Below are 21,096 nucleotides of genomic sequence, written 5' to 3' on the forward strand. Positions count from 1 at the left end.
GTTCTCAACCTTTGGAGGTTGAACGACCCTTTCACAAGGGTTGCCCGATTCAAAACAGTAGCAAAATGACAGTGATGAAGTAGCAATAAAAATAATTTTATGGTTGGGGGGGTCACCATAACATGAGGAACTGTATGAAAGGGTCGAGACATTAGGAAGGTTGAGAACCCCTGATACAGACAATTAGTCACATCTTCCTTTTCCTTCTCCTCTGCTGCTCCAGATGAATAAAGACTAATTGGTGTACTTGGATGGCTGCTGCTTCCAAGCTTTTAAGACATCAGGCACTAGAAAGCAAAATGGGAGGTAAAACAGAGACAGTGGGCACATTATTAAGCCATTAAGTGGGATGTCCCAAGAGACTATGACCCTGAACCTCCAAACCAACTAACTAAATCACATACGGTTTTTAATACCATGCAAGCAATACATGCTTACATCAATTGTGTAAAGCACATTTGTACATTCATTGCCTTCATCATTCTCAAAACATTTGTTCTCCACTTAAGCCCCTGACATCAGGTCCTTATTTTATCCCCTCCCTCCCCCCTCCCCCTTCTATGTGTGTGACATTGTAAATATACCTAAAAATACAGCTTTTGATGATTCGGGGGACAATTTTAATTACAGGTAGACAATGCATGGTTCTTGATTTTTAAGTTACCTTCTGACCTCCACTAGAAGCCCTGATGGTATGGTGGGTTGTGTTGGGTGGCTAACCATGAGGTCAGCAGTTGGAACCCACCAGATGATCTATGGGAAAAAGATGAGACTTTCTACTCCTGTAAAGATTTAGTCTCAGAAACCCCCAGCGGCAGCTCTGGGTTTGGTTTTTGAGTTTTCTGATCCACATTACTTTGGACCTTGCCTTTTGAATGATTCCCCCAGATAGCCTGCAGCATCTTACCTTCCGTTACTCCACGTCCCTACTCAGTGAGGTCGAAAATGGATAAAGCCTAGATCAGATTTGTTTTCCCCCAAGAAACCTAGTTCCTTCTGCCTGGCTTCACTTAACCTATTTTTCAGGCTTTCCTCAATGAGGGCCTTTGTTCTGCATAGCAGGCGTTTCCACTGGTCTAATTTTTGCTGCCCTGCCCCTACCCTGCTCCCCCAGTATGAAAGAATGCCCCTCTGCTTGGAGAGGGCCAGACTTGGGAAGTAAGTCAGGGCAGTTTGAAGAATTCTTGCTGGGCGAGTGAGTTGGGGCAAGAAGCCAGCTGACTACTCACTGCCAGAGACAAGCCCTGTTCCCATGGTCCTCCAGCTCATAATTGAGCAGATCAGGCTCTGCTGGTCTGGTATTGTAGTGCAGCCCTTGATCAATTCCTCTCGTCTACAGACTGCTGTTCCACATGCACCCTGAAGGGGGCACTTTGGTTCAGTCGTTAGTCGGTGCCAACTAAAAGCAGGGGGGGGGCGCCCCAAGAAGGAAACACAACAATCGGTCACGTGCTGGAGGGGTGGTGGCAGTTTCGCAGGGGTTGCTGGGACAAGGAAGGGAGGTCCACCTGGGGTGGGCGGAGCCCACTGAAAGTTTTGGCGGGGCTAGCAGAGAGAGAAAAGCACCCGAGTTAAGAGTTATGTTATTTTAAAAAAATTAAAGAGAGGCAGCGGGGCGGGCGTGCCCCACCCTCGGAGAGGCCCCTGCAGAGGGGGAAAGGGGAGCGGCTCCTGAGCATCCTCTGGCGGAGGCCTGGAACGGAGGGGCAGGGTGCTGGCAGCTTTGGAGCGGGAAGCCTCTGTTCCACGCTGACCGCCCATCCCCCATGCGCCCTGGAAGGGAGGGTGGCCTCTCCTTTCCGTGCCATGTGGCCTTGGGCCCAAGCCAGTCACGCAACCCCGGTCCTTATTTACCTTTCCAAGAGGCTCAGGAAACCGCCCAGATGAATCCTCCCTCCCTGGGCTGGAGCCAGAGCAAAGTCTCCTTACTACTTCGCGGTGCCCCGCTGCTAGGCAGAAAACGCGGCGTCACACCCTCTCAGAGCTGGAAGGAACCTTCAAAGAGATGTTTCCACCTTCCTAAGTCTGGGGAAACCAAGACTCAGAGCGCCGAAAGGACGAGCTGTATACTCTTTCATGCCCTTCTGTCTGTCGGAGAGAGTAGGTCAGATAAAAGAATCCATCCCACCCCACCTTTCCACGGACTCGAAAGGAACGTGATAGGTTCTGGCTTTAATAAGCACCAGTAATAATTGCACCCAGAGGGCGAAAGGAATTGTCATCAACCAATTAAGGATGTGGTAGGCAGAGTGGTTTGGGGATTGGATTTATGGCTCTGAAACAGTTTCCCTAGGTTTCTCCCCAACTAGCAGTTCTGCCCTCTCTCTCTTGCCCTTGACTCTTTAAGCTCTTGCTTCCTTATAAGTCCCAGTCCAGGGATCTTAGACCAGAGTTTAAGACGACGTGATCCGGAGCAAGTATTCCCTTCTCCCAGGGTTCAGTTCTCCGGTCCTTTATCCAGCTCATCCTGGGAGCAGCCATCAACAAAAATCAGATCTCCAAGCCAAAAATTCCAGCCCTGGCTTTGGGGGTGGGTGGGTAAACCATGTTTACTTAGTCTGGAGTAGTGAAACCCTAGACTTCAGATTTCAGAGCTGTAGAATTTCCAGGGGGGGAAAAAAGGAAAAGAAAAATGTGTGTGTGTGGAGGGGGCAATGTAAGATTGCTAACTTTTAATTTTATCAAGTACCAGACCAAAACAGCTACCATTGCAAATTGCTTTACAAAAGAAAGTACATTTTAACACAAACACAAAGTAGGAGGCATGTAACCTCAGAGTAACACTTCAGCTCCTCTGTGCTGATTTTCATGTGAGCCGTGCCTTTTTTCATTCCATTGTGAACCAGCTTGTTTGGACTATTGGTTTCTACATTCAAATAAAAACATGTCTGTTGAGTTGATTCTGACTCATAGAGACCCTACAGGGTGGTAGCATTGCCCATAGGATTTTCTACGGCTGTTCATCTTGAAGGAAGTGGAGTGCCACATCTTAACCCCCAGAGCTGCTGGCAAGTTCAAACCTTTTAGTTAGTAGCCCAGTACTTGGAGGTTGGGGTGTGTGTGTGGTGGGGGGTGGTGGTGGTGGGGTGTGTGTGTGTGTGCAGGCCAACCAAACTCACTGCTAGCAAGCCCATTTCAGCGCCTAAAGCCCTTACAGGACAGAGTAGAATTGCCCCTGGCGGTTTCCAATGATGTAAATCTTCAAGAGCAGAAAGCCTCTTTCCTCAAGGCAGCTGGTGATTGCCAATGAACTGTTGACCTTGTGGTTTGGAGTCCGACCTGCAACTCACTACATTACACATTTGACTCTGTACTCCCAGGGCTCCTTCGGTGTCCAGATTGGGTCAGCAAACGACAGCCTGAGATCCAAATCCAGCCCAGGGCCTATTTTAGGACACCCTAAAGCTTACTTAGTATATATGATACCGTGGGTGCTACAGCAGTCAAGAGATCAAACTATGCACTGCATTGGGTAAATCTGTTTCACAGGAACTCTTAACAAGGGTTGAGGACTAAGTGTGTCTGACCCAAGCTATGGCATTGTCAATTGTCGCATGTCTAGGTTGGACACTGAATAAGGAACACCAACGAAGGATCAATGCATTGGAATCGAGGTGTTGGCAAAGAATACTGAAGGTCCCACCGGCTGCCAAAAGAACAAACAAATCTGTCTTGGAAGAAGTAGAGTCAGAATGCTCCTTAGCTAGCCTTCTTTTCACAGACTTTGGACCTGTTGTCAGGAGGGACCAGTCCCTGGAGAGGGAGAATATGCCTGGTAAAGTGGAGGAGCAGTGAAAACGAGGAAGGCTGTCAACAAGATGGACAGGCACAGGAGCTGGAGCAATGAGAATAAGAACAATTGTGACCTCCTCCCTGGGGGACGTCGGACAGGGGAAGATATGACAAAATAATAATTTATAAATTATCAAGGGTTCATGAGGGAGGGGGGAATAGGGAGGGAGGGGGAAAATGAGGACCCGATGTCAGGGACTTCAGTGGAGAGCAAATGTTTTGAGAATGATGAGGGCAATGAATGTACAAATGTGCTTTACACAATTGATGTATGTATGGACTGTGATGAGTTGTATGAGCCCCTAATAAAATGATTAAAAAAACCAAAACACAAAAACAATTGTGAGGATGGCGCTGGAGCAGGCCTGTTGTGCCGGGGGTTGGTCTGAGTCAGGCGCGACTCTGCGTGTGGCACCCAACAACAGTGTTAAGAATAATTTATATCATAAACAGTTGAAGACATTTAAAATATATATATATGAAGTTTTATTATTCATTGGGAGTTAATGCATTTATCATTCCATAGTTCAATCACATCAAGTATTGTACAATTGATACCACCAAGAAATTAGAATATGTGACATGAGAATTGTATGGAATTCACATTTCAGTGTCCATAAATGAAGTTTGATGGAACAGAGCATCCTCATTTGTGTATTGTCCGGGGCTGTTTTCTCTGGGCTACAAAGGCAGAGGTGAGTATCCTACGGCCTTGTAAAAACTGCAATACTATCTGACCTTAAGAATTGGTTGGCTCATCTCTGGCCTGGACTCCAGGACAGTAGTTCTCAAACGCGAGGTGTCTTAGAATGATATGTCATAGTCTGTTATCACAGTGATTTTTGATGCCCAGAACGGTGATCCATACTGGTTACAAAACTAGAGCACGAGACCTTTCTTTTTCCCAAGGGCCTCTGAGTCACACATTAACCTTCTCGGTCAGAGACTCCTGGAGGACTTGATTATTGAGTTCCACCTGGATTTTTTTAGGTCTAAGGTAGTGCCTGAGCCTTTACCTGACATGTTCCCAGGTGAGGCTGATGTTGCTCTGGGACCACACTTTGGCGGAAAACAGGTGATTTGTTCCCACAATTGCCATCTGTTCAATTTTAGAAATATTGACCACAATGTTCTCCCCCTTCTCTCCCCATTTTCTGTTGACCAATTAGTGCGTTAACGACCTCATCAAGCCTTATCAGATGCCACATATCATAAGCACTTTACAATTATTCTCACTTAATTGCAAGAATAATCCTGGGAAGTAAGGTATTCTTAATTATCAGTTTACCAATAAAGAAACTGAGGTAGAGAGAATAAACAACACACAGCAATATCGGTGGGACTGTGATTGCTGCTTTCAATCTGGAACCAGAGCCTCTGTTTTAACCAAGACTCTCATTCGGTCTTTGGCCTCTGACCTTAGGTGCAGACACTAATATTAAAATTGCCCACTGTCCACTGTCACCCATTTGACTCTGACTCGTAGTGACCCTACTGGGCAGAGCAGAACTGTTCCCTTGGCTTCCCAGGGCTGTGTGTCTTTACAGAAGCAGGTGCTTCATCTCTTTCCCTCAGGGCTGCACATGGGTTTGAACAAACCCTGGATCTTTTGGCTTGCAGCCCAGCACTTAACCCACTGCTCCACCAGGAAGTTCACCACCAAAATATAAATCTAAATGTGATCATTCCACTCGGCTGGAAATTCTCCAACCCCTTCTTTATCTGGCCCCAGCCCACTTTACCGGCCGTGTGCCTTTGCTCCCCATTATCCACCCTATGCCCCCGTCGACTTCTCCCCTTTCCTCCAATACTTCCTTTTTATTCCATGTTTTTGCAATGTTTCACCTCTGCTTGTTCCCAGCCTTCAAAACCCACCCTGTCACTTCCTCCTTAATTGCTTCCAGCATTCATGTTTGATCATACCTGTGCTTCTAGATTCTTCCAAGGTTTCACTACCCTTTGACTCTACAGTAACGAGTTCTCGCCTGTGTGAGACGTGGGGTTGATTCACAGCCTGTGCACCTCATTGGGTAGGGCTGATCACTGGAGGCTGTGTATTGCTGGGGCGTTTGTCGCTTCCAGACTTAGGAAAGGCCTGGTGAGATACATCCAAAATCAACCCCTGCAAACCCTTTGCCGAACCAGTCGGGGGGATGGAATGGTGGGGCAACATTTCATCCCACTGCACAGGGGATCCCATGACTGAGAATGCGTTGCCTGATCACCACCACCACTGCAGATGCCTGCCACTCATGGCCATGCTAAAGCTCAAGGTGGGTGCTCTCCCTTAATGTACCCCAGCAGCTCCTTACTCATCCACTAAACACAAACAGCCTACTTTGAGCTGGGTCTAGTTGTAGGAGCGAGGATAGAGCGGTGAAGAAAACAAAAATCACTGTTCCCATGAAGGACACGGCAAGTTACGTGTTAGATGACAGTAAGCAGTAGGAAGAAAAGTGAAATGGAGAAAGGGGAAAGGGGCTATGTGTAGGGTGGCCAGAGGTCTCGTGAGGTGACAGGAAAGTGAAGGAAGTGAGGGAGCGAGGGCGCCCACGTGGTCAAAACAGCAAGTGAAAGAACTTGGAGTGACTACGGAGAGCAGTAGGAGCCAAAGTCAGAGTCATACTGAGGAGGCACATCCTATCCACTATGATGACTTTGCTCCAAGTGGGCAGCCATGGGCAGGTTTTGAGCAGAACAAGAACATGATCCCAAGACGACTTACACAGAAGGCAAAGGTTGAAACGACGGAGGGACCAGCTACAAGGTTGTTGGGAGTAAAAAGGAACAGAAAAAAGGCATCCTAAGGTGGGCTTGGACAAGGTGAAAGCGCTGAAGATGATGCATTCGGGATTTACACTTTGAAGGGCTGACTAGATAATGATGAGGTAGACAGGGATGCTGTCAGGAGAAGCCAGATTTGGGTGAGAATCAAAAAGCGTGAATTTGGTTTAAGTTAATGCCTATTTGACATCGGAATGGATAGATCTACTTTTCAGTTGGATATATAATTTGAGAGTCACGGGATGAGCCCATGATGCAAATATGAACTTGTTGTCACCGCAGAGGTGGCATCGAAAGAAGTGACACTGGAAGAGATCACCGTATTGTACCCGCCCTCCTCCCCATTTTCCTTGGTATCCCAAACCAACCCTGCTTTTCACAGGCAGGAAGGAGGGGTCTGGGGCTTTCCTGATGTTTGAACACATTCATACCTATTTCCAGAGGTGGAGACACCATTTTAATGAGTTGGTTTTTTTTTTCTCTCACAGCGGGCCAAAGAATGCTAGGCTTTCCGCCTCTACATACAGTAAAAACACGGACAAGTCAGGTGAAGACTGAGAAAAGTATCCCACAAGGGCTTCTGTGAGGAAAACGACTTACTGGGTGACAGTTGCTGGAAAATGAACACACACACACACACACAATACAGCTGGAAGAAGTGTCCCCAACAGAGGAAAATACCTTCAAGGACGCCTGCATCTAGTAGAGATAAGATCTCCGAACAAGATTAGCCTCAACCCTTCCTGACCCTTCCGGAGATGCCAGGAGTGGCTGGAGGAGGGCGGCCTTCGGGGAAGAGCTGCGGTAACGGCACGGTTCACGCATGCCAGGGAGTCCGAGGCCCTGGGCGGCACACGTCCCGGGAGCCGGGGTCCCTCCTGGTCTGGTGACAAAGGGCCACATTCACGCCCACCCGAGCGCGGACCGCTGGGCCGGCCAGGCGGCGAAGGGCGCGGGACGCGGCTGCCACCAAGCACCCGCCGTCTCAAGACCGAGGCTGACGCCGACGCCGACCGGGAGCCTTCAGGGGCACCGGGCACGGCGCGGGGCCCGCCGGTTGCCAGGGTGCCGGGGAGGGGCGGGGCCGCCGCGCGCAGGCACGTACGGGGGGAGGGGAGGGGGAGGGCTGGTGCCTCAGTGCCCTTCCGCGGCCCCTGCCTCCCTCGGCGTGCTCAGCTCCCGCGCGGCGGGCGGCCCTCCCCCGCGAGCCTCCGCGTTCCCCTCGGCCCGGCGCCCCCCGGGCCTCCCCTGACTCGCTCCCCTCGGCAGCCCACCTCCGCCCCGCTCCGCCGGCGGCGCCCCGGCCCTCAGCGCCGGCCCCCCGCGGCCCTGCAGCCCCCTCCCCGCCCCCTCGGGCCGGCCGCGGCCCCTCGCACAATAGCGCGGCCCGCCTCCCTCCTCGCGGCTCCGGGCGCGCTCCCGCCCGCGGCCCTTCCGGCGCATGCGCCCTCCGGTCGGCGGCGGCGGCGGCGGCTCCGAGCGGCTCCGTTTTTTTAAAGGGAAACGCTGAGGCGTCGGGGGTGACTGTGGGGGAGGGGGCCCCGAGCTGCGGAGACCCCCGGGGGAGGCGACAGACCCCCGCCTTCGCGGAGTAGGAGGGCTTTGGGCGGACCCACGCCCCCCCACCCCCTCCTGAGGAGGAGGGGGGGAAAATGGAGGCTCGGGGCGGCTGAGGCGAGCGCCGGGGCGGGGGGCCGGGGCGGGGAAGGGGGTTGTGGGGTGGGGAGACGAGGCGGGCCCGGCCGGGCCAGGGGGGGCCGAGGCGAGCTCCGGGGATGAGCTCGGGGGCGGCTGGGTGCGAGCTCCTGCCTCTGAGGCGAAGGCGGCGGCGGCGGCGGCGAGGCCCCCATGGGCCGGCGGCGGGCCTCAGCCGCGGCCTCCACTTCTCCGCCCGCCTGCGGGATGGCGCCCGGGCCCCGGAGGAGCCGCGCTAGCCGAGGCCTGCTGCCGCGCTGCTGAGGCGAGCCCGCCAAACTCCCCTCCCCCCTCGTCCTCGACCCCCCGCACCTCGCCCCTTCCCCACCCCCTCCTCCGCCTCCGTCCCCGGCGCCGCTCCGGACCACTATGACCATGAGATCCGCCGTGTTCAAGGCGGCCGCGGCGCCCGCCGGCGGCAACCCCGAGCAGCGACTGGACTACGAGCGGGCGGCAGCGCTGGGCGGGCCGGAGGACGAGCCCGGGGCGGCCGAAGCCCACTTCCTCCCCCGGCATCGCAAGCTCAAGGAGCCGGGGCCGCCGCTGGCCTCCGCGCAGGCCGGCAGCCCCGCGCCCTCCCCGGCCGGCGGCGGCGGCAAGGGTCGGGGCTTGTTGCTCCCGGCCGGGGCGGCCCCCGGGCAGCAGGAAGAGAGCTGGGGCGGCTCGGTGCCCTTGCCCTGCCCTCCCCCGGCCACCAAGCAGGCCGGCGTCGGCGGGGAGCCCGCGGCCGCCGGAGCTGGCTGCAGCCCCCGGCCCAAGTACCAGGCGGTGCTGCCCATTCAGACGGGCTCGCTCGTGGCGGCGGCCAAGGAGCCGACGCCCTGGGCCGGGGACAAGGGTGGGGCGACTCCCCTCGCGGCCACCGCCTCGGACCCGGCGGGCCCCCCTCCACTACCTCTGCCCGGGCCCCCGCCCCTGGCGCCCACCGCCACCGCCGGCAGCCTGGCGGCCAGCGAGGGCCGATGGAAGAGCGTGCGGAAGAGCCCCCTGGGCGGCGGCGGCGGCTCGGGCGCCTCCAGCCAGGCCGCCTGCCTCAAGCAGATCCTGCTGCTGCAGTTGGACCTGATCGAGCAGCAGCAGCAGCAGCTGCAGGCCAAGGAGAAGGAGATCGAGGAGCTGAAGGCCGAGCGAGACACGGTACGGCAGGGGTTAAGCCGCGGCCCCGTGTGCGCATGCTCGGGGGAGGGGGCCCGGAGGCGTCGCAGGCACCCCGGAGTAGGGGGCCCCCGGCCCGGCGGTGTCCCAGGTGCCGGCGCGCCGGCCGAGTCGCCGGGGTGGAGGGCCGGGTGAAAGGGCAGCCTCCGAGGGGGCGGGGAGGGGCTGGCTTCGGGCGCCAAAGGGTTAATTTAAACTGACAGCCCCTGACGGGTGGGCCAGCCGGGGCGGGGGGCGGAGGGGAAAGAGCTGAGTGGTGAAGGGTTAACCCTGTGTGAGTGGGGTGCCTCTGTGGGGGCGCGTTGGCAGGGGGTTAATGGAGCTGGCGGGGAGCGGGACGGGGATGAGCAGCTGTTGCTCACTGCTGCAGCATCCGCAGGAGTCGGCGGGCCACTGACGGGCAGAGGGCGGCAGGGACCCCGCTTTGCCTCTCCCCGATTGCAGAGCGCCTGACAGGGACTCTAGTTCTAAACACATGGCCACACTGAGCAGGTCCCTGGTAGAAGCCGGAGTGCCCGCTTGGTGTGCGAAGCTGGAACGCTTTAAGGCATTTGGGGATAATAAACTTATTAAAGGTATTAAAGAGACCCTCCCCCAACCCACCCCATCCCCATCCCGCCAGAAGAAAAAAAAGAGGAAAATCCACCCTGATTTAGAATCTGCAGGTAGCAGGGCAGGCAGGCCCTGGTTATTTCTTTGTACCTCTGAGCAGCAGGCCTGAATGGCTGGATTGGCTGCAGCAGGATTTCCGCGATGGGAAAGCTGGGCTGCTGGGGTCTGACCGTGCTCACTGGGGAACACTCTGCAGACCTTACAGCTGCCTAAAAATAAACACGGGCTCCACAATTGTTGTGTGCAAGCTCCAGCAGGCAGTCTCCTGCTCTCTGGTCTCCTGTGCCAAGGGAGCAGAGGGCTCTTGGTCTTTTCACTCCAGATGCATGTCATCGGGCAGTGGCCATGGTACTGGAATGGGAGCTGGGGGCAGGTCTCAGGAAACTGCTCACCTTGTTGATGTGTGCAAGTTTCTCAACATGGAGGTGGCTCTGCTTAGCTCCTGTACTGCAGTCTAGGGGGGGATGGCTCTGTAATTACAACACATCATATCCTGAGGTGGGGGTGGGGTGGGGAGACTGGGCAAGGAGGGGCAAAAGGGAAGAAATCAAGGAAGTGTGGCCTGCAAAGTGTGGCTAAGTAATGTGAATACTGTGAATCCACCAGTACAAGAGATGAAACGAGACCTATGGCTGACAGAGGGGGCTCTCTGCTGCTTGTGGAGATTTTTGCTCAGTTCCCGAGGTAATGGCCCCTTTGCAGGCTTTCCTAGACAGGAAAGTGGGGTGACTTAAGGATAGATTGTTAGGCTGAACTTGGCATTCACTGCTTCTGTTATGTATTGCAGGCTTAGTGTTTGCTCAGGCTTGTTTCTCCTAGTCCACTTGTTGTTTGGCCTCCGCTGAAATGTATTAGCTAAATGGCTATAATGAAGGCATCCTGAATATTAATGTTTAACTCAGGTAAAATTCTTGTTACAGAAGATAGTCCAGATGACATCTTCTCGCAAAACATTTTCGAGGGAAGTTTCAAAAAGAATAGACTTCAATTTGCTGTTTGATTATGTAGTCCTTTACATTGAATGATAGGGCCTTGGTTTTTGTAATCAATATTTTGATACGGAGATGTATCGCTTTTCTGTTACTTCAAATTCAAAGCAATATTGGTGACTCATGAACTTTGAGTATCAATACTGGTTTCTATTCTAATTATTTCAAGTGGAGCATTCAGTGTTGGGAGAGCCTTCTTCCCACCCCTTTGAAATAACATTGCAACTCCTAATGGCACTGTTGGGGCTTTTCATTCCTCCTTAACCTGCTATATCCGAAGTTTGCCCTTGAGTATTGAGTTTTTGAGTGGAAATGGCGAAACTAGGGTTGGGGGACTCTTAGGACATCCTAAAAGAACAAGGTTAATTTTGAAACTCACAAGCTGACGTGGAGCCACACATGGTTAGCAGTACCAGAGACCAGGCCATTAGAGGAGTTTCTGAAGAAGAAACTACGAATTCCCCCTCAGGACCCTCTCCAATTAATTTAGCTTCTAAAATTAAGTCATGTACCTTGCATTCTGCTAACGGAAATTATTAAGATTAATGTCTGCCCATTAATAAGTGGAATTGATATGGTCCAGGGAAAGACTCCTGATTCTTAAACAGGGCTCTAAGTACCTGTACTGAAACTGAAATGTGTTTGTGTGTGTGTGTGTGTGTGTATGTGTGTGTGTATGTGTGTGTGTGAAGTCTACATTTTGCTACTCTTTTCTCTAGCTCCTTGCTCGGATTGAACGTATGGAAAGGCGCATGCAGCTGGTAAAGAAGGATAATGAGAAAGAAAGGCACAAGTTGTTTCAGGGCTATGAAACTGAGGAGAGAGAGGAAACGGAGCTACCAGAGAAAATTAAACTGGAGTGCCAGCCGGATCTTTCCGAGACATCTCAGGCTCTGCCTCCCAAGCCTTTCTCATGTGGGCGGAGTGGAAAGGGACACAAAAGGTGTGCTGCTAACTTCATTAATTACACTGTTTGGGCATGATAGGGACACTTGTTACCAGTAACTGAGAATAATGGGTTGGGATTTTGAATTTGTTTTACAGCAACCATATTATCTTGAATTAATGAGGGGTCTTCCAAGCCAAGAGAAAATATCTCGAAACTTTCTTGATTTGGCTGTAAAAATTTGTTAGGAACATCTTGGTCACAGAAGTAATCACAGAATGTGGAGTACATCAGAAAGAATGGGCAACAACCACCAATTTTGTTAAAGAAAATGATAACTGTTTTTTTCAAGTTAGGAAGTGCTGAATTCCTACATTGTGTTAGGTACTTAACAGGTGTGAAAAAGAAAAAGATAATTGGCCCTGGACTCCATTAGTTTCACTGTAAGGAGAGGCAATAAATTGGGGGGGGAAACAACCTCAAGTACAGTAAAATATGTACTTACACAGCAGCAATATAAACAAGTTTTGTAAGATTCAGAGATGCTAATAAGGATGACTTTGAATTAGAATAGTGAATGGGAAACTTTTTCTAGAAGGTGGATCTTGAAAAAGAAGTATAGGATTAGGTTGGTAAAGAAGAGGAGGTGTTCTAGGATGCCCTGTGAGGGAAGGGAGAGGGGAAAGTCAGCTGACAGCAAGGGGGTGGAACAGGATGGAGATTGTAGTAACCCCGAGACTGGCTGGGGGAACAAAGAGTTTGGACTCTGGTTGATAGAAATGAACAGAAGGGATCACAGAGTAGTGGCACCTAATGCTAGCTAAGTGACCTGCGTGAAGTAAGAATCTTTCCTAGCTCTGGTGGGGAATAGAGCACTATTGGAGGTTGTTCAACATGGGAACTCATCTGTTCAGCAAACACTTAAGGGCCTGGTCCATACACTGTTAAGCTTGTTCTCCCTCTCATGTCTGCCCAATGAGCATCAGGGTTTAGGTACCTAAATACTGGTCACTTTGGGACAAGAGAGCAAGTGAATTCTCTTGTCCCAAAATGTGACCAAATCGGATTTTATTCAAGAGTTGATAAATTTTTACACGTTTTCTTCCCGCTTCAACAGGAAATCCCCATTTGGAAGTACAGAAAGAAAGACTCCTGTTAAAAAACTGGCTCCTGAATTTTCAAAAGTCAAAACAAAAACACCTAAGCACTCTCCCATTAAAGAGGAGCCCTGTGGCTCCTTATCTGAAACTCTTTGTAAACGTGAGCTGAGGAGCCAAGAAACGCCAGAGAAGCCCCGGTCTTCTGTGGACACCCCACCAAGACTCTGCACTCCCCAGAAGGGACCCAGCGGCCATCCCAAGGAGAAAACCTCAAGTGAGATAGAAGATTTGCCGTACCTTTCCACCACAGAAATGTATTTGTGTCGTTGGCACCAGCCTCCCCCATCACCGTTACCATTACGGGAATCCTCTCCAAAGAAGGAGGAGACTGTAGCAAGTAAGGCATAGAGAACACTTGCTCTTATACCCTAGTGGTGGCGGTCAAGCTAACAAGTTTGAAAATGCCTTTGGCATTTTTTAAAAAGTGCAATCAATAAAGCAGAGTTCTGTCAAGAATGAGTAAGTTAACAGCCAGAGACAGACACTGTGCAGGCATTGCAAATAGATGGAATTACAGCAAAACGTGCTCAATGTATTTGCCTGTTTACAACACTGGGAGATGTGTTTGCCAGTAAGTTGCTCATCAAAAGAGCACCAGACTTGGGGGTGTAATCTCCGGCAACTTGCATGCCCCCGAAAGAAGGGTTTTCTGTGCTGTGAAATGCATAGAACTTATACTTTGCCGTGCACGACTGTTCCTGCAATTGATACTGTGTGAAACCTGAGAGGGTGGTCTTTGGGGGTGCTCAGGGGCCAATGGTAATTTTGGGCTGGGGAGCCAGGTGGGGATGTGGAATTTCACCTGGGTCTCCACTCTTTAACTATATAAACATTTATCTGTATCTCTATGTCCCGGTCTGGGGGCAGGAGGAATCTGCCAAAGACCCGCCCACAGTCTTACTTTACCTTACTATACTTCACAAAGGTTCTAAAATGTGAAGAGTTTACTTGGATTGCAGTAGCCCATTGGTTGTTCATATATTTAAATAAAATGGTCTACAAACTATTTTTCAAACAATAAGGACTATCTTGGGATATCTGAGCTGCTTGGGGGAAGGGTGTTGGTTTTGGGACCTTGATCTTCATTCCCTTTTTTCTTCATGGCTTCCACACAAAGATTCTTTCCGTTACCTCCTACATTAATCAGTCCCTGGGATTTGCCTTCGATCTCTGTAATGTCAGTCTGTGACAGTCATTGCAGGTGCCCTCAGTTTCTCCCTGGTGTCTTGCCCTAACTGGGATGGGGATGGGAACCCATTCCAGTGAGACAAGGACATTCTCCAGACTTGGTTTGGCTGTTCTGATGACAAAGTTAAGTGGGAGATCATAGATTACTCTTTTTAATGATCTAAAATTCATTAGACCTCACAAGTACATGAGATAGACCCAGGATCCTGATGTAGGTTCGGACTTTTTTTTTTTGGTTGGTTGGTTCAGTCAGTTGAAGAGGTTCATCCTTAATGGTTTTAACCTTGCTGCCATGGCAATGCTATGTGACAACTTGAGAGAAACCGTGAAGCAACTTCCCATCCGGGATTGGGAAATGGCTTGGTCCGGAGCTGTGCTGTAAGCTAGCTGGTTTTGAAAATCTTAACCGCCCTAGTACAGAAAAAGTCCAAACACCTCTGAGATTGTGGGTGTCACAGGAGCAGGAATCCAACTGGGGGGATTGCAGCCCTTTGAGAAGCCTGAGTTTTGAATAAATGTGTGAATCCTTATTCTTGACATCTCTATCTCACGAAGTCTCGCTGGCTTGGTCTAAGGAAGCCAAAGTCTTTGTGCATGTTGTTCAGGCTGGACCAGCAAGGTAGTTTGTTTGGAGGGAGGAGGGAGCTGTTTACGAAGACTACATGTGTAAGTTTTGAGAACACTGATCTTTTATTTGAAAAATAGGGTCAACTTTTACTCACCTGCCATGTTCTGAGTTTAAGGTTTGATATCCTTGGCCATCAACTGTTGCAGGGAAACCACCCTAAATAATGAAGAAAAGAAGTCGTCTCAGTGTAAAAAAAAAAGTGGTGGGCTTATTTTCTTTTCTTTTGTCTGTTGTTCCCTCTTCCCCTCCCCCAGAGAGAAATTCTCAAAAGAACAACTCAAAAACAAAATGGCTTCCTAGTGAGAACTTCAGTACTGATCCTTTCCTCCATTTTGGGGATGGGCTCTTTTTCTTTTTACACTGAGATGATTCTTCTTTCCTGCATTATTTAGGGTGTCTGATGCCATCAAGTGTTGCAGGAGAAACTTCAGTCTTGGCTGGTGAGTAGAATAGGAATGTGCTGGCTGGGCTTGGGGCGGCGGCTGGCGGGCTGGTGGCTGGTTGGGAGCTGTATTCCGCATCAGTTGGATCTGGGAGAGAGCATCCTCGGTGTTCACTTTCACTGTACAGACGACTTCACAATGACAACACATTTCAGTTGTTTTTCAGGAACTGCAATAGCATCCATTATATGACTTCTCAGGTATTGGCTTAGGGTTTTTTTGCGATCCTGAGTTTGGCAGACTGCAGTGGCTTTTTAGGTTCTTTAATACCATAGCGGGAACACTGAATGGCTTCAGGTGAGGCCGTAGAATGGATTCCGATCAGTAACTTTGTGGGAGAGACTTCTTTCCTAGGGAGTAGGAAGAGGATTGTGTGACCTTGGATTTAAGGGTGCTTCCACCCCTCCTCCTTTCTTGTGTTTTTCTTCCCAGTTCCTTCTTGGAGGGACCACTCGGTAGAGCCTCTAAGGGACCCAAATCCTTCCGACATTTTGGAGGTAGGTGCCAGAGCCATCAGTGGGTAGAGTAAGAGACCAAATAGGACATGGGGGTGTAACCTGATCATGTCACAGCAACTGAAGGTCAGAAGGGAACTTGGGAGAAATTAACTAGTCCAACTCCTTCAGTTTATAGATGAGAAAATTTGAGACCCAGATTAGCTAAGTAATTTCTTTTTTTTTTTTTTAAAGCTAAGTAATTTTAAAAACATAGAGCAAGGTAGTATTTAATGCCAAGTAGATTTCATGCCAAGTAGAAAAGTTAGCTTGTATCACTCAGTAACAAAATGATATATGCCAAGCTGATTTCATCCTTAAAAGATTGATATTTATATTAAGATTAGACTCTTAGAAATTAAGGCTTTGGGAGGGTTTCTGGCAGCCACCAGGTTTGTTTCACTTCGACACCACGAACGCCATGGAAAGTGCTTTGAAATGTGGAGATTTTAAATGGCAAGGGCTCAGAGAAGAGGATGTTCTGTTGATGGTTCATATTATGTCTTTAGAACTCACACTCAGGTGAGACCTGACCTTGAAAGCTTTCACGTCCCTAGAAGCTAGAAAGGAGTTAAACACATGTGTGGCATGGTAACAAAGGGCTTATCAGCTGCTCTTTCACACAGAACCTGGACGACAGTGTGTTTTCGAAGCGGCATGCAAAACTGGAGCTGGATGAGAAGCGAAGGAAAAGGTAGGCCAGAGATGTCCAACGTGGGGACAAGTAAACCCTGGGACCACGACCTCTCTCTTCCACACTATGGCGCGTTTTCAAATCCCTAACACTTGTTATATCAATGGCTTTCCAACTGGTTAAGTATCTTAACCTTGAAGTGGTAGTTGTAAGTAAGCATGTTTGGGCCTTCTCCGTCTATGTCCTTCCTCGGTTCCACTCCCTGTGGAACACCAGCTCATGGTCTGAATTGTTAGGTCAGGGGTTGTTTTCTTACCCTTGTCAGGAGGAGTCAGCAACGTCTTGTTAGCATCTGGATGGTGTGAGTTGCTTTTATAGAACAGGTTCTCAGTAATGTTGAGTTTGTTTTGTTTTGTGTGACTTATTTTTCCCAGATGGGATATTCAGAGGATCAGGGAACAAAGAATTTTACAGCGACTGCAGCTCAGAATGTATAAAAAGAAAGGAATTCAGGAATCTGAGCCTGAGGTTACCTCATTTTTCCCTGAGCCAGATGATGGTAAGTCTGACTGGTCTTTGTAAGAGTGGGTTTTTCAAAGAAGAAAAAGGGAGTAAGGCTCTAGGATATAGCTAACTTCGAATGACTGAAGTAATTGTCTTTGGGAGCAGGTCTAGTTGCTAGAAATTTCTCATCGACAGCACTAACAAAGTCCCATTTGACTTTCTTTCATAGTTGAAAGTTTGATGATTACTCCCTTCTTGCCTGTGGTAGCATTTGGACGACCATTACCAAAATTAAGTCCACAGTAAGTATAAAGTTCCACCTTCCCATCTGAGGTAGCCTGTATTCCTTCCTTTCAGACTTTATGGAAGCCTAGCTAGAAACCTAGAAAACATGGTTTTGGGGTATCTTCCATAGTAACCATGGTTCTTTGACAGAAGTGAGGCCATCCTGGGCAGTTAACGCCTTCAGAGGTAAGATTCCCGAGCCAGGGATTAGATGAGTCTTACTATTTGAGAGAGATGTATTCCATTACTTTAAGGGCATTTTGGGGGAAACTTCACTCCAAACTTGGGACTCGGTAGTCAGGGCTAGGAGTAGTGAGTGGCATAGTGATCTTTGTGGAGTTTGTTTCATTTCCACACTGAATCCCTTGCTAGCTGATTTCTTTGTCCTTTTTTGCCAGGAACTTTGAGCTGCCCTGGTTGGACGAGCGTAGCCGATGCAGGTTGGAGATTCAAAAGAAGCAAACACCTCACCGGACGTGTAGGAAATAGCTGTGCCAGCAAGAGCCCTGTCTTCAGCTAGTTGTAGCGTGCCATTCTCAGAGAGTGGCAGAGACCTGTTTATGTGACCTGTGTCCTTGTGTGTGCCGTCATTCACTGATAATGCCTTTCCGTGCTCCCTTGGTTTTGGTTTTGTTGTCATCTCTCTAATTTTACAAAAGCTCTTTCCTTGGGCTAATTGTGAATTATAGAGGTTAATTTCGGTTTCTTTTCCCTTTTTGAGGGAAATGAGCTCACAAGCTATAGGATGGCAGATTTGGAAGTAGCAGTAGTCTGCCACTATCCATTTGCCTGTGGCCAAGTGCTCTCTTCCTTACATGTGTGTAAAATCGTGCCTGCCTGGCACACTCCTCGCCCTGGTATGCCCTTTCCCTGTAGTTTGGGTTTCAGTGGGTTTTACCCTCAAACAAAACAAAAAGTCCTCACCATGGGCTTTAGAGCCAGATGAGGACTAGCAAGTGAAGTGAAGAAGCAAGTGACCCTCACAGAATCGGAGCCCAGAGGAGCCGGTACATCAGTGAGAAGACGCTCGTTCTTTTGAACCTATTCTGTGATGCAGCCATCTGGGGAGGGAGGTTTGCTGTAACGTTTCCTTAGTTAATGGGTAACTGAATTTCTTTCCTCGTCCCTCAAAAAACAAAATCTGTGGAAGAGGTCCTGAGAGAGTGGGTCCTCTCTGACAAGGTGTGGCTTTATAAACAAAAGCACTGGGCATTTGGGGATGGCATGCCAGAACCTGTATAGATGTCCTTGTGTCACATCACTTCTCAAGTATTCCTTGTGGGCTTTTTACTTTTGGCTGAGCTCTTGGTGGTGGGGTAGAGGTTTAGGGAGGGTGGGGGGTGTGGAAATATATGCTTCATTTGGCTGGCAAATGTCTACATCTTGTAACAAACAGATGTGCCTAATGAGCTTCTCCATTCACTTTGTAAAAATACGTGTATACGTGTACCATTATGGATTTGTCTCCCCCTTGCCCACCCCAGTTTTGTTTAAAAATAAGTAAGACATAATTTCAGGACAGCACTCCCAGGCCACGTTGGTCTCAGTTTAAGATCCTTGTAACTATCTGGAAGGAATATAGAGCCAAGACCTCTGGTCTTAACTATATAGGAATTGCCTTTCATTAGTCTTCAGGACTATGGTGTGAAAACAAGTAGGGGTCTAATCTCCTAGAAGGTAGGGGCTTTTATCCTTGAAGAGAATATGTCCCCAGATCATTAGCACTTTTAGAGGAGAAGCCAAGGTATGTAGGGTGTGTGGCCGGCCCATCAGTGGAGCATGAGCGAATGGGAAGAAACCTTCCTCAGGGGCTCCCACTGCTAAGCTGTCCGCCAGAGAGATGTCGAGCTGTGCTCCCGGTTTGACTTTCAAAGGACTTGTTCCGGCAGCACATGTAGTATTGGATGATCTTGCTGCTCTTCTTTCTCCTTTTTTGTGTGTTTGTGTTCATTTGTAACTCGCATCTGCTTAGGAGAGTGGGCTCTTCGCACAGGCACCTGCTGCGAACTTCACTGCAGCAAGTCTGTAGGGAGAAATAGGACTTATTCCACTAGGGGCTCTCATCTCACACCTGAAGATTTCTTGTGAAATTAGGCCAGACTTTCTTTGTTCCTCTTTCATTTTAACCTGGCAAACAGTTTTCCTACTCTGACCTATGGGAGGCTCCTTCATGATGTGCCCAAAAAGGAGGGGGGAGGGGAAAAAAAGACCACCCAGTGTCTTTATTCTTGATCCCTCTCAGTTCTTGACTTTCAGCATTTGTGGGATTCCTAAGTTTGGATATGAGGTTAGCAAATTTAACCTATGTTTATACCATTCCCAGAGGACTCCCTAGATCCTGAACTTGAGCTAGGCTGAGAGGAATTCATGAGGTGCTATCTGGCCAGACTTAAATGGATTTTATTTCTTTGGTTCTCTTTGTCCCTGAGGACCTCCTATTTTACTGTTCAGTCATATCTCCTTTGATTTGGATTATGTTTGAGGTTTGTTGAGAAGAAGGTTAGCGAATAGATAAGCAAAGTTCCGAAAATGAAATTACAGTGTGTGGGGGGAAAATTAGTCTTATTTTTCCCTACATGGGATACAACACTGTGAAATTCAATCTTCAACTGAAAGCCCTGCAGTTCTCCTAAAACATAATTCTCTGTTTATCTTTCGTTAACCAAGTTTAAGCTAGTGTTAATAAATTAAAACAAGAAATTGCGTCTGTCCTCTTCAGCTTTGTTTTTTTTTGCCCATTTCATATTGTTGTCTGTGTTGTAATTCATACTTTTGATACCATTTCTGATGTGTAAAATTGGTTGTCTTGTAAATATCTTATAAAAAGTTGAATTGTAAATAAACTATTGTGGCTGTTAATTTTTTGGATTTGTTTTACTTTATTAGGTTTGTTGGGAAGCATTAGATAATGTTGCATGTTGTACTTTAACACATTAGAAAAATATCCATAGAAAAACACATTACTTTTCCTTTCATCTCAGGCATATGTTTCCCTTTACATTTGAGGTTTCACCTCTGCCCCGTGTTCCTCCAAACTCAGAAATAGAAATGTTAAGCAAAGGAGATGGAGAATCCTTGGAGTTTGTAACAATTGAAAGGAATTTATAGGTTAAAAAAAAAGAATTTATAATATAGATTGCTATCTAAAGTCCTCTCTCAATACCAAATATTCACAGAACTTTGTGGTTTTCCTCACAGGACAGGATTTTGAATTTTTTAGTCTCCTAACCCAACCAACTGAAGGACAAAGGGAGGGCTCTCATGGTCTTTATTTAGACACTAAACTTGGCAGTCAGGTTTACACCACTTCAGCTTGTGATCAATGGCATCCTCTAAAAACATTCAATCGTGCATCCTCCATTTTGAACTCTGGCAAGCGGTTTTTAGAGCTGGCTTTACATTCCATTTGGCCACTGGCTTAGCTCATTGAGATGTTTATCCCGGTACTGTTTCTGTAGGCATTCATAATGCCTTCCAGTTTCGTGTTGTCCATGCCCTGGTGGTGCAGTGGTTATGCATTGGGCTGCCATCCTTATGGTCAGCTGTTCAAAACCACCAGCCACTCCCGGGGAGAAAGACGGTTTTACATTCCTGTAAACAGTCTCTGAAACCCACAGGTGGCTCACTATGAAGGCATTGACTGGATGACAGTGAGTGATACCTTTGATTATCCTCAATTGCATCATTTGTAAAAGTATTAGGACAGAACCCAGTGCTTGGCCACAGGGCCCTCTGGGACGTGTTTCTGTACACTCCTGTAGGCAAACTAATTCAGTGCATTCAACTGGTATATCCTTCTGGTCAAGGGATACCATAGTTGACAAATGCCAAGACTAAAGCATTTCCT

General features: G+C 48.9%; 1 protein-coding gene across 2 annotated transcripts; it reads left to right on the top strand.

Moving 5' to 3' along the window:
• Window positions 1–7,889: 7,889 nt before the first annotated feature.
• Window positions 7,890–20,096, top strand: MSL1 (MSL complex subunit 1). Of its 2 annotated transcripts, XM_075561777.1 has the most exons (9): window positions 7,892–9,408; window positions 11,747–11,970; window positions 13,031–13,410; window positions 15,282–15,329; window positions 15,765–15,829; window positions 16,453–16,520; window positions 16,895–17,019; window positions 17,194–17,266; window positions 17,648–20,096. In XM_075561777.1, the coding sequence occupies exons 1-9, from the start codon at window positions 8,641–8,643 to the stop codon at window positions 17,736–17,738; spliced, it is 1,842 nt and encodes a 613-aa protein (XP_075417892.1). In that variant the 5' UTR covers window positions 7,892–8,640; the 3' UTR covers window positions 17,739–20,096. The 2 variants fall into 2 exon arrangements, with proteins under 2 accessions (XP_075417893.1, XP_075417892.1); XM_075561778.1 differs by lacking the exon at window positions 15,282–15,329 and having other exon boundaries at window positions 7,890–9,408.
• Window positions 20,097–21,096: the final 1,000 nt, after the last annotated feature.

Source organism: Tenrec ecaudatus, chromosome 10 (genome assembly GCF_050624435.1).
Source record: "Tenrec ecaudatus isolate mTenEca1 chromosome 10, mTenEca1.hap1, whole genome shotgun sequence".
NCBI lineage: Eukaryota > Metazoa > Chordata > Mammalia > Afrosoricida > Tenrecidae > Tenrec > Tenrec ecaudatus.

What these genes read in the sequence shown, in the direction of transcription:
- MSL1 (XM_075561777.1), top strand. Translation starts at nt 8,641, where the DNA reads ATGACCATGAGATCCGCCGTGTTCAAGGCGGCCGCGGCGCCCGCCGGC. An exon ending in ATCCTTCCGACATTTTGGAG is followed by an intron (nt 15,830 to 16,452) that starts GTAGGTGCCAGA and finishes TCTTTCACACAG; the next exon opens with AACCTGGACGACAGTGTGTT. An exon ending in TTACCAAAATTAAGTCCACA is followed by an intron (nt 17,267 to 17,647) that starts GTAAGTATAAAG and finishes CTTTTTTGCCAG; the next exon opens with GAACTTTGAGCTGCCCTGGT.